The following is an 18,725-nucleotide window of genomic DNA, read 5'->3' on the forward strand; positions in this document are numbered from 1 at the left end:
CTATGGTAGGTGCTTTTCTTTAGACAATTATTTTAAGTTAGATATTCATATCTCGGAGATGGCCTATATTGGAAAATCAAAAGTAGGTTTGAAGATCATGAATGACTATATATCAAGTATGTTTTCTTTAAAAATATGCTACCTTACCTTATTAATTTCAGAACCTTCAATTTTATGAATAATTCCTTTTGACCTAAAAACCTTAACAATTTCTCTAGCCAAATTGAGCATGACATTAATCTCTTCCTTTGTTTTCATAGTAACAGCGATTTCTGGGTGATCATACTCTAAGTAGCCTGAAAAATAATATTTTCAGATAAAGTAAGAACATTATTTAACTATTTCATGTGGACAATACAAGCCTCAACACAGAGAAATGTATCTCTCCCTGATAAGGCCTCTGCTATCAATCCTAATTCACCAGTTGTTGCAGAGCTCTGCTTGCCTTTTCTTGTCAGCTTATACCTAAACCCACGAGGAAGGACAGACCGCCCTAGTCCTAGGATTAACAATTATACTGATACACCTGCATGGGACACTGAGAGGCTCTTCTGGGCTCTAGGTCTGGAGTTTATGTCCTACTTTTCTATTCTGTTTGAATTAGGATTTTGGACTACAAACTGTGCACTTAGATATGGCTTCCAATTAAGTCCTCTCATTCATCTTGGGTCATTGTCCACCAACATTCCTGTGCATCTTGATGACTCATCCATCTATGCTCTTCTGCCTGTCTTATCTGGACTCCTGAATGCCCACGAGAGTTGCATTCACTTAGATTCTACATTTCGGCTTTTCCTTTGTGATGGCTCCTTGTCTGGCTTGACAACTATCTGCCATGCAAAATCTCTCAAGTCTTGTTCAATTTTCAGACTTCCTGTGCCCTTTTGCTGCCCACCACCTGGTGCCAAACCCCCTTGTTCTCCTCCCACATGAACACTATACTATAGGAGTGTGTCTGTTCCACTCCTGGATTTATCCTGTACTAGGATCATGAGTTGGCATGACTCAGAGAATAAGCTGCTGTCATGTTTAGGCATAGAAGCTGCCAGTGGTTACATCAGAGATTTGTGAGATTCTCTTCTGATTTCAACTTATAAATCCTAAATCCTCAGATGGTAGCTCTGTGGCAAGTGAAGGGGAAAAAAAACACAACTTTTTTCCTTGTATTGCACAGGAAGGTATGTGTACTTTTGGTTTGGAAGAAAATAGAATTTATAAGGTGATAATAGCATGTATTATAGCACATGCAGTGCTAATGTGTTTCCTTTAAAGAGAAATTAAAAGGTCTTCATTGCAGTATAAGGCAGGAAGAACAAGTGTGGAGAGGTAATATTACACTAAACCCATCCAAACCAAGATATGATCATATCGATTGTTGAAGTTATATGCTTTATTACTAGTAAGAAATAGGTTTCCTCAAAGATGAGTTTAGTCATGAAAATAATTGCCTCTTTGAAGTCATGATAATAAGAGATGGTTGTGCTTAATCTTTAGGGCGAGAGTACATACCCAGCTCTTTCATAGCATGTCCTATATTCTTCATTATCCTCCTTAATAACATCTACAAAATAAAAGAAGAGTTACCCCCACTGGAACACAAGCTGTTATAAAAGATCTTTACATTTGCAACTGATGGATTTTTTTTTTTACCTAACTAATAACTTTAAAGAAAAAATATGATGGGGAGCTTTTCAGGGATTAGAATTGAATTTTGTGCAATAAATTTTATTTTGCTCCAGCAAATTGGTGGAGAGAATAAAAAGTGGCATTACCAAGTTGATTCTGAGACGCCTGAAGGCAAGTCATATATTTTTTTTTTCCCTTACAGTAACTTTCTGTAGGATGCTATTGATTCTGAAAAACACAAGCACAGTTGATACTTTCCTCTTCAACTTTGGGGCCACAGGGAATACTTTCAATCTTAAATGCGGTAGAAGATTTGGCCAAACTGTGTAAGAGTAGAAATGAGGACTAAAACTGGACATCTTAGAGATTCAGGTCCTTTTGTTTTCTCCTACTGTGTATCCTCAAATTCCAGTGCCAAATATCCTTTTCTAGGTTAGAAAAGGTAACAAAATTCAGGAAAAGAGTTTTAAAGTTACAGGTGGTGAAGAAAGGAAAGATACTGCTTTTTGTGTCCTGCTACATATCACATGTTCAGTTTTCTCAGCTACAGAGCTTTGGGCATATTACATGGCATTCACATGGTCTACGTTGCCTTAAAAGCTAAATATCTCACATAGTTGACAAACTTGTGAGAACAACCACCTTGGTCAAAAAAGTGAAAATCTAGAACTTAGGCCCTAGACTTCTCTTTGCTGTTTACTAGCCACGTGACTTTGAGCATAATCATTCAATCTCTCTTGGCTTTTTTTGTTTCTTATCTGTGTAATGAAGAAATTATAGACAAGGTTTCCTTGTAGATGAGTTATTCTTACTTTTTCCATTTCCCAGATCCCCATCCTTTGCTTCTTTTACTATTCACTGTGAGAAAAGTGAGAGAGGAAGGGAGAGAGGAAGGGAGCCTTTGGGAATTATAAAGAAGCTCCCTTCTCCTAACACTGCCATTAGGTCTCATCCTCCACTATTTCCTATTTAGTGCACCTGTAGCTGACAGATCCTGGAACTTGCATCAGGGGTAGCTGATGACCATTGCACATATGTTCCATGACAGTCTCCACAAGAACCAAAAGGAAGGTTGTGAAAGCCTCGTGATTTGCTACTGAGACACAGACACTTCAGTAAGGAGGCTTTTGAGTAATACAAATGTAGACTAGTTTAAGTTTTTACAGAAATTACTTAGTGAACCAAGTCAAGGCCACACCTACATATATAGACAGAGGACATAATGGGTGGGGGCAACTGAGGGACTGGTGGAATAAACACTTTCCTTACTATTGAAAGTGTTTCTCACCTGTTTAACCTGCTTAGAACTTGAAATCTGATCAATGATAGTTATTACGTCTGCTTCACCTTGGACATATCCTTTTAGTATAGCATACGTAAAGGACAGCTGGTGACTCATCTTTTGATCTATTATTTGCAGCAACTTTGGGGTTATGAGCTGGAAAAAAACAGAACTACTATTTAATATAAATTGTATACATTTAGTTAATTATATATATTGATTAGTTTAACTAAAGTAGATAATAATAAGAAATAACATGCTTTCAACAGTAACTATAGTAACCTGTCAAGGTTTTTAGTTATTTTATTCATGGTAATTTTATAACTTCATGACCAGAGCAATTTCCTTATAATTAATAATGTTGGACACCTATGTGAAGTTATGACTTTATTTATGTCCCTTTTAGAGAATTGGATGCTACTTTCAACTGGTTTAAATTCTTGGAAAACAATGCAATTAATCTTGTGGGCTTAAGTCATAAATTTCAATAAAGTACTGCCACTTTTACCTGCGAAATCTCCTACTAACCTTCTTACTAGAAGGTTTATTTGGGGGTTAGAACCCACAACAATTATACTTCTTGTTTCACCCCAGCATTAACTTCTCATTGTTTCTTTGCTGAGGTTTAACTTTCCAAATTATCTATTACCACTGTGCAGTCCCCTAACTTTCCCAGAGTTGGCTGTTTCCCGGGTTTTCCTGTCTGTGCTCCAGGATCTCCATACTCTGCCCCCCAGCCAAGCTGCCATTAATCCTCAAAGTGCTAGCTTATGCTCATCCTTCAGGATTCAGTTTAAGTATCACTTAGTAAAGGACTTTTTTTTAAAAAATCTTGTTAGCATTCTGTTCGTGCTCTGTTTTGCACTTATCCTACAATGTAATACTGGAACACCTAGATGACGTGTCATTTCCCTTCTGCAAGTTCTCTAGGGGGTAGAGAGTGTATCTAATTTGTCTTCATGCTCAAGGGCCTACCATTCGACATAAGGGTTCAGAATTTCCTGACTACCTATACAAACTTTTCTTAGGTGGTTTACCAGTTTCTTCACTTAAAATATTTGGTAGACCCCGTATATTGTCCTATCAGAAAGAATTAACTAGTCACTGGAATAGGCATTGCTTGCCTTCCTTAGGTCAAATTGCACACTAACATCACTTACCGTCTCATTTAATACTAAAATGGGAAAAGCTACTAGTTGTATACTTTTAGACATACTTGATTTATTCCTCTTGGGAGCAAAAGTATTTTTTAAGCATATGTAGGAAAGCTCTAAATGTACAGATTCTAATCTGTTAGTTTTATCTCTAGATGAACTGTGTCTCACTTAGGTTTGTAACTCTCACAGTGCTTAAATGTGGATGTATCTTGTTTATGAATAGAGAGAGCCAGTGAGAGAGAGAGGGAGTACATCTGTTCTATGTATATACTTCATATGCCTTGTGATGGAGTTTCATGTCATTGAAATAATCATAATAATAAATAATATCATAAATAACAAATAATATATACTAAATAATAATTTAATAAAAATAATAATAAGTAATATCATACTTGTTATAGAAAGATGTATTACACAAAGGTTATTTTTGATGCTGTGATTTTATATTACTATGAATTTATATAACATGAAGCGTGTATTTTTTGGTTTCTTAATGTGTATGAATTTATACTATTTGCTTTGTTACTATGAATGGTTTGCATGGTTGTTTTGTTGATTTCTAGCTTTTATACCAGGTATCTATAAAATAAACATTACTTTCAGTTAGCGTATACTTACATTGATATGGAATTTTTCATATGCTCTCTATTCAAAGAAAAAGCTATGCTGAGTATTTCTATACTTTCATGTGCTAAATAAATTGCAAATGTAATTTGGATGTTCATAAAATAATGTCATAAAATTTAATTTGTGAAAAGGTTATAAAATTTAAAATGTAAACATCATCTCAATAGACAGTGGAAGACATAAAACTACTAAACTGATTTTAGTCCATGTTTCATGAAGCAGTCAGTAGAAATTTGAAATTGGATGATTTAATAGTTCTTTACCTTCAAAATACGTAGTATGCGAAGAAATCGAACAATTTTTATAAAGATTACTGTTAGAATAAAATCAAGAGTATAAGTAATGGAATTTGTCTCAATAAGAATTATATCTATGATGCCAACTAATGTAATTGCTAACTCAAATAGGTTCCAGGCATGTAAAAAATATTCCTTCCTCATTGCAGCCATCTGTTGGTTAAAAAAAATATGTTATCTTTGCTTTTACTGCAACATTTTCCACAATAACTGAAACATTGCTAGTTAGGTTTTTTCTGATCTACCTTAAGACAACTTGTCTGAAATACTAGTAAATAATCATATTAATTTAAAATTAAAATGGTTGAAATATTGAAGCATAGCTAAGAGAGTGGGAACTACTAAAGATGATTGTGGATGCTAGTCTAGGAAATTGGGTTTCCAGTGGAATTTTGAGGGAAAAGTAGATTTAGAGAAGATAAATTTTTTAGAATGTGCTGTTTGAGATGTTTGTATAGTACTTTGTTGGAGAGACCCAGTCATCAGCTGTCTGTATGATCTGAGATTCTTGATAAGATCTGAGCTGGGAACATGAATTTAAGTTATTCTACTATAAATGGTAGTTGATGCCAGGAAAGTGGAAGAGATAGCATGGCCTATGAAGCTCTTTATTCTTTACGTCCACATCTCCCGTCTCATTTTCCATATCTTCCACACAAATCTAACTTCTCTCAAATATCCATGCTGACCAATCCATCCCAAGCTCCAGTCTCTGGGAGTAATGTTCCTTGCAGGTATCATGGTGTTGCTTCTAAGTTTTCCCTCATTGTTGTCTATTGTGTTATGTACTCACATACTCACTCTCCACTTTTTGATCCATATAACACAATACTATTATCAGTTTGTGGGGGTACATTTCCTCATTTTACAACTACCATATTAAAATCGTGAAATGTTTTTCACGTACAAAGGGATATCTATCACTCTACCTGTTGATCTGTTTATTTATCTAGTATTAAAAAAATAAAATGAACACAATCCTGCTAAGTTTATGAACACTGCCAATACCTTTGAAACTCCTTTTGACACACACCATTTAAAAATTTATTTTTACAAATACAAAATCAATTCTTACAGCATGGATGTTTTCTACTGAGTTGCCTTAAAAATTTACCTTTAAAAATGAAAGTCTGTGAAGTGAGAAAGAATTTGTTTGTGAAGTGAGAAAGAATTTCATGCACTCCTTTGGAAAATTATGTGTGGTTAGTGTTGAAAAATGAAGTTAGGGAATCTCTCTGTGAGACATATAACATGTTCACATATACACAGATACAGACACACACACACACACACACACAATTTTGGATTACCTTAAATAAGGACTCCAAGATATAAAATGCAAGAAAAGAGTAGTTACAGTATCTTAATTCATGCTCATAGATATCACTTAAATCAGGTATCCAAGAAATTATAATAGGAAACATGTTCATTAGTATCACAAGATATCCAATATATTCAAATTCATCAGTAAATACAATTTTATGGCATACACGAAGAATGCGATGTCTACAAAAAAAGAGAGTTTTGTCTGATAAAATAATTACACTGAATTATTATCATTATATGTTCAGTTCTGTTCTAATCCTCTATAGTACACAGCCCAGCTTAGTTCTGGGTAGGAACAATCACTACCTAATACTTTCTGGCATCCCACTTCAGATATTGTCCTTTTAATTTCCTCCTTTGCTAAATATCTTGAGGCTTGTTTCCCTTCTTTTCTTCCCCATCTTCCTCAACTTTCATTCATTTTTAGTTTTAATAGAAGTACTTTTGGTCACAAGATGGGGATAATTCAAACTGGAAATATTAAAAAAAATAATAAAGGGAATCCCTTCCACCTGCCAGACATGATTACTATTAACAGTTTGAATATTGGTCCAATCTTTTTGTTTATGTAATCATTATCTGTAAACACAGAAGAAATTATATCATACATATTGTTCTGAAAACTTTTTTTTTCTTTCTCTTAACAATGTATTATGAGCATCTTTCCTTGTTGAGGCATAAAAAAAAAATCTCAGGATGTGTGGTATTGGAACAGTATGCATCCACATTTTACCAAAATATTTAAATCAAAATGGATGGAAATCCTAAACGTGAGACAGGAAACCATGAAAATCCTAGAGGAGAACACAGGCAGCAACCTCTGTGACCTCGGCTGCAAAAACTTCTTACTAGACACATCACTGGAGGCAAGGGAAACAAAAGCAAAAATGAACTATTGGGATTTCATCAAGATAAAAATTCTGCACAGCTAAGGAAACAGCCAATAAAACAAAAAGGTAGCCTATGGAATGGATGAAGGTATTTGCAAATGACATATCTGATAAAGGGTTAGTATCCAAAATCTTTAAAGAACTTATCAAACTCAACACCCCAAAAATAAATAGTCCAGTTAAGAAATGGGCAGAAGACATGAAAAGGCATTTTTCCAAAGAAGACATCCAGATGGCTAACAGACACATGAAAAGATGTTCAACATTACTTATCATCAGGAAATACAAATCACAACCACAATGAGATACCACCTCACACCGGTCAGAATGGCTAAAATTAACAACTCAGGAAACAACAGATGTTGGCAAGGATGCAGGATGCAGAGAAAGGGGAACCCTCTTACACTCTTGGTGGGAATGCAAAGTGGTGCAGCCACTCTGGAAAACAGTATGGAGATTCCTCAGAAAGTTAAGAACAGAACTATCGTATGATCCAGCAATTGCACTGCTAGGTACTTGACCAAAAGATATAAAAATACAGATTAGAAGGGGCACATGCACCCTGATGTTTATAACAACATTATCAATAATAGTCAAACTATGGAAAGAACCCAAATGTCCACTAGCTGATACAGAAGATGTGGTGTGTGTGTGTGTGTGTGTGTGTGTGTGTGTGTGTGTGTAATGAAATATTACTCAGCCATCAAAAGAATGAAATCTTGCCATTTACAATGACTTGGATGGAGCTAGAGTGTATTAGGCTAAGCAAAATAAGTCAGTCAGAGAAAGATAAATACCATATGATTTCACTCAAATATGGAATTTAAGAAACAAAACAGATGAACACAGGGGAAGGGGAAAAAAAAGGGAGGCAAACCATAAGAGACTCTTAACTATAGAAAAACAGGGTTGATACAGGAAGGTGGGCGGGGAATGGGCTAAATGGGTGATGGGTATTAAAGAGGGCACTTGTGATGAGCACTGGGTGTTGTATGTGAGTGCTGAATAACTAAAGTCTATCCTGAAACCAATTTTACCATATATGTTAACTAACTAGAATTTAAATAAAAATTGGAAGAAGAAAAAAATTTCAATTAATGTATATGCTTTGCAAAACAGTTTCCATACCCAGTATGCCAGAGAGTGGAACTGTGGATGAAAGGATTTACTTATGTATTTTTATTTTTTAATTTTCAAATAATATAAGAACACATTATTGTTAAAACTCAAGTGAAATGATTAATCAGTTGCTGACTGAAGGTTAGATAAGTACTGGATCACTTCCCCATTCTCCGAGGTAGAGCTGTGTTACTCGGGACCTGAAACTTTTACAATTTGGGGCCCTATTTAAGAAAAAGAAGATGAAATTAGGAATAAATTTACGATCCTGTCATCACATTCCTAGGGCCCTCTACAGCCTCTGGCGGTGTGTGTGTGAGGAAGGAGCCATGGAGGAAAACTTTGTTAAATTCTGCCCATCTCAGTTTCATCTCCAGAATGCTTTTTTTTTTCTTTTTTAAAATTTCAGCTGTATTGAGGTGTAATTAACATATAAAATCATAGATATTTAAAGTGCACATCATGGTGATTTAATGTAGGTATACATTGTGAAAGGAGTTCCCCACACTAATTAAGGAACACATCCATTACCTCACATGATTCCCTTTTGTGGGGGAGTGAGACCATTTAAGTTCTACTCTCCTAACAAATTTCAAGTACACTGTACCGAGTTATCAACTATAGTCACCATGTCTTACATCAGATCCTCAGACCTGGTTCATTTTATAGCTGAAAGTTTGTAACCTTTTACCATCCTTCATTTCCCCAACCCCTCAGCTGGTAACCAGGTAACCACTTTGCTATTTTCTGTTTCTATGAGTTGACTGTTTTTTTTCTTTTTTATAGATTCAACATGTTAGTGATATCATGCAGTATTTGTCTTTCTCTGGCTTATTTCACTTAGCATAATGCCTTCAACGTTGTTGCAAATGGCAGGATTTCCTTCTTTCTCATGGCAAATAATACTCTATTGTGTATATATACACCATATTTCTTTATTCATTCATCTCTTGATGGACAATTAGTTTATTTTCATGTCTTAGCTACTGTGAATAATGTTGCATTGAACATGGGAATGCAGAGATCTCTTTGATATCGTGTTTTCATTTCTTTTGGTTGTGCACCTGGATGTGGGATTGCTAGATCATACAGTAGTTCTATTTTGATTTTTTTGAAGAATCTCCAAACTGCTTTCCATAGGAGCCGTACCAATTTGCATACTTACCAACAGTGCACAAGGGTTCCCTTTTTTCTACATCTTTGTGAACACATATTATCTCTTGTCCTTTTTTGTTGATAGGGATTTTAATAGGTGTGAGGTGATATTTCATTGTGTTTTGATTTGCATTTCCCTGATATTAGTGACATTAAGCACCTTTTCATGTATTCTTCGGCCATTTGTATGTCTTCTTTGGGAAAGTGTCTATTTGGTTCCTCTGACCATTATTTAACTGTGGTGGGGTTTTTTGTTTGTTTTTACTCTTGAGTTGTATGAGTTCTTTACACATATTGGATATTAACCCAGATATTACCAGATATATGATTTGCAAATATTTTCTCCCACTCCATAGCTTGCCTTTTCATGTTGTTGATTTTTTTTTTCTGTGTAGAAGCTTTTCAGTTTGATGTAGTCTCACTCGTTTATTTTTGCTTTTGTTGCCTTTGCTTTTGGTGTCAAATCCAAAAGTCATTGCCAAGAATCATGGAGTTTATCCCCCATGTTATCTTCTGGGAGTTTTATGGTTTCAGGTCTTACTTTACTCCATTTCAAATTGATTTTTGTGTATAGTGTAAGATAGTGGTCTAGTTTCATTATTTTGTATGTGGCTGTCCAGTTTCCCCAACATCATTCACTGAAGAGACTATCTTTCCCCATTGTACATCATTGACTCCTTTGTCATAAATTCGTTGACTATATACTCACAGGTTTATTCCTGGGCTCTCTATTTTGTCCCATTGATCTGTGTGTCTGTTTTTATGCTAATACCATACAATTTCTTTACTACAGCTTTTTAATATAGTTTGAAATCAAGAAGTGTGATACCTTCAGTATTATTTTTTTCTCAAGATCGTTTTGGCTATTGACGATATTTTGTGATTCCATACAAATATTAGGAATTTTTTAAATTTTTGTAAAAAATGTTATCAGAATTTGGGTAACGATTGCATTGAATCTATAGATTGCTTTGGGTAGTATGGCCATCTTAACAATATTAATTCTTCCAATTCATGAGCACAGGATATCTTTCCATTTACATGTATCTTCTTCAATTTCTTTCATCAATTTCTTATAGTAATCAGTATACAGGTCTTTTGCCCCTTTAAATTTATTCCTAGGTATTTTACTCATTTTGATGCAATTATAAATGGGATTTTCTTTATTTTTTCCTCTTTTGTTATTAGTGTATAGAAATGCTACTGATGTTTGCATATTGATTTTGTATCCTGTAACTACTGAATTTGTTTATTAGTTCTAACTTTTTTTGGTGGAGTTCTTAGGGTTTTCTGTAAAATCTGCAAAAGATGTCAGTTTTACTCATTTCTTTCTGATTTGGATGACTTTTCTTTTCTTGCCTAATTACTCTGGCTAGGACTTCCAATATTATGTTTAATAAAAATGATGAGAGTGGGCCTCCTTATCTTGTTTCTGATCTTAGAGGAAGAGATTTTCACTGTTGAATATGATGTTAGCTGTGTGATTGTCACATATGGCCTTTGTTGAGATACACCTCTTCTTTAACCACTTTGTTGAGAGTCATAATTTATATTTACCCCTTTTTATCTTGTGTATCCATTATTGTAGCTATATTTATTTTTTAATACTTTTGACTTTTAACCTTTATGCTAGATTTTTATGTGATTTACCCACCACTGTTACAATATTAGAGTAGTCTGAAAATTTTTATATATTTATCATTACCAGTGAGATTTATACTTTCATATGTTTTTCTGTTACTAATAGGGGGTGTGTCCTCTGGATGGCAATCACAAAAGCCAGGGTGCCAAACTGCACAAATTCATTTCAGGGACACACTGTCCTTGCAAGCTCATTAAGAACTGTTTCATTTTCTTTTTTTTTTTTTTTTAAAGATTTTTATTTATTTATTCGACAGAGATAGAGACAGCCAGCGAGAGAGGGAACACGCAGGGGGAGTGGGAGAGGAAGAAGCAGGCTCACAGCGGAGGAAGCCTGATGTGGGGCTTGATCCCACGACGCCGGGATCACGCCCTGAGCCGAAGGCAGACGCTTAACCGCTGTGCCACCCAGGCGCCCCAGAACTGTTTCATTTTCTGCTCTAGTTTTCTGGATCTTGTGGACATAAGCTCAATTAGCTCTCAGAGCAGGTGTTTCGGGGGCCCATCTCTCAAGTGGAAGTCTTAAAAGTTGGGGTACTAGATGTTGGGTCCAAACCCTTTACTTCTCATGGAGAAGTTGGGAGCCATGAGTTCCCTTCTGATCACATGCCTTGATGCCAGGGGTGAGTTTTATGCTGAGAGTATGTCTCAGCCTTTCCTGCCTGTTTCAATGTAGATATTTTCTTATTAGCCTGATGTGTGGAATCACTCAGCTAGTTTCTGGATTTCTTTGAGAGGGAGGTGATCCATATGTGGCTGTAGATTTGGTGTGCTGATGAAAGGAGTTAAGTTCAGGAGCCTCCTTCGTCACTATCTTGGACTAGAATACAGACTGCTTTTCTTGAGTTCTTTTAGCAATAAAGTCATACCTGGCACAGCACTGCATTTGATGTTACCTTTTGCTTAAATTTATAATTGAATACACTTTGATGTGTTTATGCCAGATAGATGAATTGAAAAGGATATGATAGGGATTACTCACAATTCCTTTAAATCTTTAATGTTGGTGTTAATTTCTTTACTCCTAGAATACTATATTGCTACTTATGACTATTTTGGCCAGGGTTCCACTTGGTCACTTGGACTTTCCTGCCATAATAATTCTTATTCTATAGGTCAGCAAGAAAATGTGAATGTTCAGCTACACACTGACTATATTCATCCCAAGGATACACTTGGAGATTTAGGGAAATAACCACACAGTGGACTTGCTGGATTATTATGAAGCAGACTGGGTCAGGGAGTCCATATATCATCTAGCCTACAAGCTTCCTCTCTAACTTGAGAACTATGATAGTATTCCAAGCCTTTGGCCTTTTGTTTGTTTGTTTATATTCCCCCCAAAGTCTTTTAAAAAGTCTGAGTATTCTTTTTTTCCAAATGAAAAGTAACTCTTCTGGTAAAGTGACTAAAGGTCCATCTGAGAAAAGATTGAAGGAATATTTATCCTATGTATTTTTGGTGTTATTGTAGACCTTTCTCAAAGGCTCTGGTTCTGAGAACTGACTTAGATATAAGGGAAGGGTGGGGAGTCATGGTGTTCCTTTGCAGTAGTTGATCTCATCCCTTTGCTCACCAGTTCTCTATTTTTAGAAAAGTAAAATAAAATGTAGTTAACTATTTGTCTACATTGTCCTTCGACACACATTATTTGTTAGCTATACCCAGGTCAAGGTACTCTGACTGCTATTCCAGGTTTGCTGTCACAAAATAAAATATGCTTACCTTGCTTTTGACATTTAAGTGCTGCCATCTGTCTTCTTCCATTCCCAAATCCTTTTGATACTAGTAAGACTAACTCCATGCCAGCCTCAACTACTGTCAACCACACTTGCAGAGGACATCTGTCATCAAGTTTCTCAGTGTTGCTTTGTGAAAGTAAATGTCCTCTGGTCCTTCCCAGGGGGCAAAGGCATGTGGTGGGTCCTTCATTCTCATATAATAATCTAGTTAAATATTCCAGTTTTATCCTCTGCACTTCATTTACTGTAGGTTATTGGCCTGGTCAAGCTTCAAAGAACAATTCTAAGAGTATAACAGTGCCAGCTCCAAGTGTCCTTGACAGAATGTTGAACCTTGAATCATGGATAAGACCACTATGCCAACAAATCCAGCCCAATTTGGCCTTATGTTATAACCCTGTGGTCCAATACCCTCAAGATCCATTCCATCATATGTCTACCAGTATTTGCTAGTATTAGTCAGGTCCTGTAATTCCTTCAGTAGATAAGCTGTAGTCTCCTAAAGAAGGCACTGTATTTCCTCCTCTAGCTGTGTTGTGATCTGACATGGGTAATTACCTTGGAAGCAATGAAAGGTGGCAGAAAATAACCTTGAAACAAAGACAAGCTTTATTTTGTGATGTCTGTAGCATCTGAAGGTGATAGGAGTCTATTATCCTCTAGCAAGAAAGAGATGGCTGCCCTCTGCCAGGCTACAGTATTCATGAAAAATGTGAGGGTTCAAGACCTTCAGATTTTCCACCCAAGTGTTACCACTTTAGATCTCAGGGTCCTGATCTTTTTCTCTCAGAGCCCTGACACCGATACAGAAATCCCATCAATGCTAGGCATTTATTCTTCTTTGTGCAGCTCTAGCTGTATCCCCTCAAAATAGATATACTGTATTGACTTCTGATTCAATTCTGAAAAATTTAAGTTGAATTTTTAATTTTAAGAATTATGTGTGTTTTTATATTCAGTTTCTTTTGATAATTGGACTTGTTCATGTTTGTGATTCTATCACTTCTTAATATCAACAATTCAGTAATACTTACGTTATTGGAATTCGGCACTTAGTAATAAATGCTCACATTTGTTAAATGTTTACCCAGTGCTACCTGGACTAGGTGCTTCTACACACATTATTATGTATTCTTTCCCACAGTCCCATGAGGAAACAGGAGAACCCAACTAGCATATTTTGGTGTCCGCTATATGTCAGTTACTTTGCCACAGGCCTTGTATGTATCAGATGTTGAGAACTGAAAGGCTCATTCAGATAATAAGTGACAGAGACTGAGATTCTAAACCAAGCCATCTGACACCAGGATCTGTACTACTCACTTTGAGATGGATGATATTAAGAGATAGCCTACAGGGTACACTATCAATTATAGTTTTTACATTCTCCCTTTCATTAAGTTGTATCAACAAGAATAATTACTTAGAAAGCTGTAGCTTTAGTCAGTATTGAAGGCTTTAAAAAAATCTATAATATGAAAATATCTTTCTGGTAGCTATTGAGTATGGTAGATTAAAGATGCCACATAATCTTTGATACTTTTATAGAGAAGAGGGGTCTATATTTCCTCCTCTTGTATCTAAGAAAAAAAACAATAGGCATCCAAATTGGAAAGGAGCAGTAAAATTATCTCTATTCATAGATGACATGATCTTAATATACAGAAAATCCTAGCAAATTCACAAAAACCAGGAGAGCTAATCAATGAATTCAGCAAAGCTTCAGAATACGAAGTCAATATACAGAAATTATACACTAGGAATGAACAATCCTAAAATGAAATTAAGAAAACAGTTTCATTTATAATAGCATCGAAAAGAAAAAATATATAGGATTAACTTTAATCAAAGACTTGTATACTGAAAACTACAAGATATTCCTGAAAGAAATTAAAGATCTAAATAAATGAAATGGATTGGAAAGCTTAATATTGTTAGGATGGCAATACTGCAGATTCAATGTAATCCCCGTGAAAGTCTCAATGACATTTTTTTTTTGCAAAACTAAGCAAATACTAAAATATATATGAAATTAACGTTTATATATAACATTCCACATTGTTACACCAATCTTGAAAAAGAAAGTAAGGTTGATATATTTATATATCCTGATTTCAAAATTGTCTAGCACCTGTGGAAAACAATTTTGTGGTTCCTCGATAAGTTAAACATAAAGCTATTATACGATCCAGCAATTTCACTCTTAGGTGCATACCCGAAAGGTGGAAAGCAGGTATTCAAATACTTACACATGAATGTTCATAGCAGCACTGTTCTCAATAGCTAAAAGGTGAAAACAACCCAAACATCCATCAACTGATGAATGGGTAAACAAAACATAATATATCTGTACAATGAACTATTATTCAGCCATAAGAAGGAATAAAGTCTTGATACATGTTACAAAGTGGATGAAACTTATGGTCCTGTTACCTTCTACCATGTGGATGAAAACATTACGCTGAGTAAAAGAAGCCAGAAACAGAAGGCTATGTATTTATGACTCCAGTTATATGAAACATTTAGAACAGGTAAATTCATAGAGACAAAGCAGACGAGTGTGATGCAGGAGATGGGGGGCAGGGGGAATAATAGGGAGTGGCTGCTTAATGGCTGCTGGATTTACATTGGAGGCAATAAAAATGTGGATTTTGATTGAGATGATGGTTGCCCAACATTGTGAATGTACTAAATAACACAGAATGATACACTTAAAAATGGTTAATCTTATTATATGAAATTTATTTCAATAATAAAAAAGTTATTATGCTATCTCTTTTTTTCTTAACGTAACTTTTTGTATATATATGAGTAATTTAATTGTAAACTACTCCAAAATATTTTCCAATATATCCAGGATACGAATTTATTTTTTAAATTTTTCATGGGGCTTCAACTTACAACCCTGAGATCAAGAGTCACATGCTCTACCAACACAGCCAGCCAGGAGCTCCCAGGATATAAATTTAAAAAATAAAAAGGGAATTTAAAATCAGTATGATAGCATTTCGAGTAAGGTTCAAAATCACTTACCTTGATGGGATCCCTTTTTCTTTTTTAGTGTTATACACCCAGTTGAGTAATAGTTTTCTAATAAAGGTAAGAAGTTTTTTGCTTTCAGAATAATTCTTTATTGTCTCAGGACTCATATATCTGGTGGGGGGGAAAGAAGTAATCATTAAACATGCTTTAGAATTTGGGGAATAGACTTAATGCAGTATTGTCAGAAAGCAGGAAGATGATTTGTCCATTGATAACTGGAAATAGGACACTTTCATGAGCATAGGTCCAAGTCATAAAGTTGTAGATACAAGTAAATATATAATTATGAATTTAGATTCTGGGGCTCACTCAGTAAAGACAAAGTATAAAAAATCAGAGATACACGGTTTAAAATAGAGAGGTCAAGGTTCAGGGAGGAAAAGAATAACATGATTCAAATACATCCAGGTTTTCATGTTGGATCCCCCATTATCTGGTGAGGCAATGAACAAATTACCTCATTAAAAAGTTTGCTCTACAAAACAGACATGAAAATACCCATGCCAGTTGGGGAAAACAAAATAAGAAAGTATATATGAAGCATCCAGCCCATCCCACACATCCTCTTATCTCTTTGATTTTACCTTCTGGGCAGGTAATTGGGAATTAATGGAGAAAATACAAGTGGTGAGTAAAGAGTTAATCGTTACTTGGAGAAGTAAGTGGTCCTAAAACCCCAAAAGACAATTTGGTAGCACATATCCCATTGTCTCTAGGTTTCTGCTGGCTTTTCTATCGAGGTAGCTCATATCTACGTGCTATGATTTGGTTTTGCTTAGCCAAATCCCTTGGTTTTCATTATCTTCATCAAAAAGGGTATAGGGCTTTGTCCTTGGGTCTGAAGCCCTACTTTAAAATATGGCTTAACGGAAGGGTATTGGTGACTTAAATTCAAAGGTGGACCTTGTCTTTCCTATTGATTATACTGTTCTTACTCTGAAATTTGAGCAATTTCTCTGCTACAGGGATACAGATGTAATTGAAAAGAAGGAAGTAATTCAATTCTCTGTGATTCAATAGAATGATATGGTAATTACATGGAAAACCGCAAATGTATATAGGACTTGATTCGTTCCTAATTTTAAAAAATAGTTATTGAGCATATCAATAATAAGTGGGAAGAAGCTGGGAAGAAACCATAAACGTCTACAGATCTCTGCCCTTAAGGATCCAGTAGACTAAGGGAGTAAAACATGCAAATAACAAATGCAGTAAACTGTAGTGGGTGTTGCTGTGGAGATAATAACCAAGGGGGCACTCAAGGTCCATCGGTGGGGGGAATTTAATGCAGTGTGGGGAATCAGGAAACCTTCCTGAAGTAACTAATGTCTCAACTAAGATCTGGTCATTTCTTAAGTTCCCATGAATCCTAAAATTCTGTAATATCAGTAATTCAGGCTCCTGAATTCCCACTTTTTATCATCACATTCCCTGCTTAGACCTGATTTAGGAAGACAGTTGTGATCTCTTTAATTGGATAGGGAGGCAGCTTAAACTTCCAACGTGAGCTCTGGAATTTATCAGTCAAGTGACCTCGGGTAAATTGTTTCATCTCTTTGCGCCTCTTGTTTCTCATTTGCAAAATGAAGATAATACTAACACTTATCTCACAGGACTTTTATAACATTAGATTGGCAATACAAGCAACACGTTTCAGACTGTGCTTGGCACAACACTTAATAAATACAAGCTCTCTATTCAAAGAATTCCTTCTTGGGCAATTACACAACCAGTTAGCATAGGTCCCGGTGCCCCTGTTTAAATCCCCCAACTCTTTCTCTCCTTAGACTTGTTTTCTTGCCACAGGACATACCAATGCTTGGGGCTACTGATAGGAATGACCAGGATGCAAAGTCAACTCCACGGCAGCCCAGCAAAGCAGCAAGTACTGACTATGAATGTAATTAACAGGAAGTTCTCTGGGGGATTGGAACACCATTGCACTTATCCTGATATCCTGATATTCCCCACAGTGCCTGCTGTCTACCTTTGCACACATTAGTATGTAATATTTATCTCTTTTATGTATCACTAAAAAATAACACATTTTAAAATGTGCGTTTTTCATCTGCTAGGAATCTTTTCAACCCTTTCACTCCCTTCTCCTCACTGTTGACCTCCTTGCTGTGGGTCTTCATAGGCATACATTGCTTCTACCTTCCTGGAGGCTTCAAAGAGGAAAAATCAAGGCAATGGGTTGAATTGCTCTATACTGCTTTTTTTAAAATATTAACTTCTCCTGAACAATGCAGGGATAATGCTTTTCAGCATGTTATTTATTCATTCATTAAAAATCCCACTGTACACTGTGCATCTGTCTTCTTTAAAGCATGCATCATATTGTTTTTAAGTGATCACATTTGTCCAGGCCTCTTTCCCGGTCTCGTCCCATAAGCATTTGAACGGCCTAGAGCGAGGGGGCAAATGGAGGCCCTTGTCCTTGCACATCATTCATCAAAAAAACAAAATTTTAAGTAGATGTATTTGATCTTCCGAATTTGACAAGTATGTTGTAATGATTTGTGTGGCTTGGCTTGAAATGGACTCTCTTACACTCTTTGAAATCTGTACTCAAACTGCACTGAGACTGCGCTCCAGCATCTGGTAGCTTCTCTTCCCACACACGGCTTTATCCCCCTCTGTGGCACAAGCCAGTACTTGCAAGTGGACACCATGCTGCCACTTCTCTTAGCTTTCAGGGTACGCACACCAAAGGCCCAGTTTGCTTGCGAGATAATGGCCCAGGGGAAAGGCCCAAGAAGACCTTACAAATGAGCTTTGGGACCATTCGCGCAGGGAATGTGGGTGTCTTTAGTACC

General features: G+C 35.9%; 1 protein-coding gene across 1 annotated transcript in view; it reads right to left on the reverse strand.

Annotated features, from left to right (window-relative positions):
• The window catches only part of SLC9C1 (solute carrier family 9 member C1), a 79,386-nt gene that overhangs the window by 13,842 nt on the left and 46,819 nt on the right, over positions 1 to 18,725 (reverse strand). Inside the window, exons 15-20 of the mRNA XM_034669712.1 lie at positions 15,898 to 16,017; positions 6,302 to 6,497; positions 4,959 to 5,144; positions 2,915 to 3,064; positions 1,510 to 1,561; positions 148 to 296 (exon numbers count right to left, since the gene is read on the reverse strand). Coding sequence (XP_034525603.1) covers positions 148 to 296; positions 1,510 to 1,561; positions 2,915 to 3,064; positions 4,959 to 5,144; positions 6,302 to 6,497; positions 15,898 to 16,017 — 853 coding nt within the window. The remainder of the gene's footprint in view (positions 1 to 147; positions 297 to 1,509; positions 1,562 to 2,914; positions 3,065 to 4,958; positions 5,145 to 6,301; positions 6,498 to 15,897; positions 16,018 to 18,725) is intronic.

This window comes from Ailuropoda melanoleuca, chromosome 1 (genome assembly GCF_002007445.2).
Source record: "Ailuropoda melanoleuca isolate Jingjing chromosome 1, ASM200744v2, whole genome shotgun sequence".
NCBI classification, from domain to species: domain Eukaryota; kingdom Metazoa; phylum Chordata; class Mammalia; order Carnivora; family Ursidae; genus Ailuropoda; species Ailuropoda melanoleuca.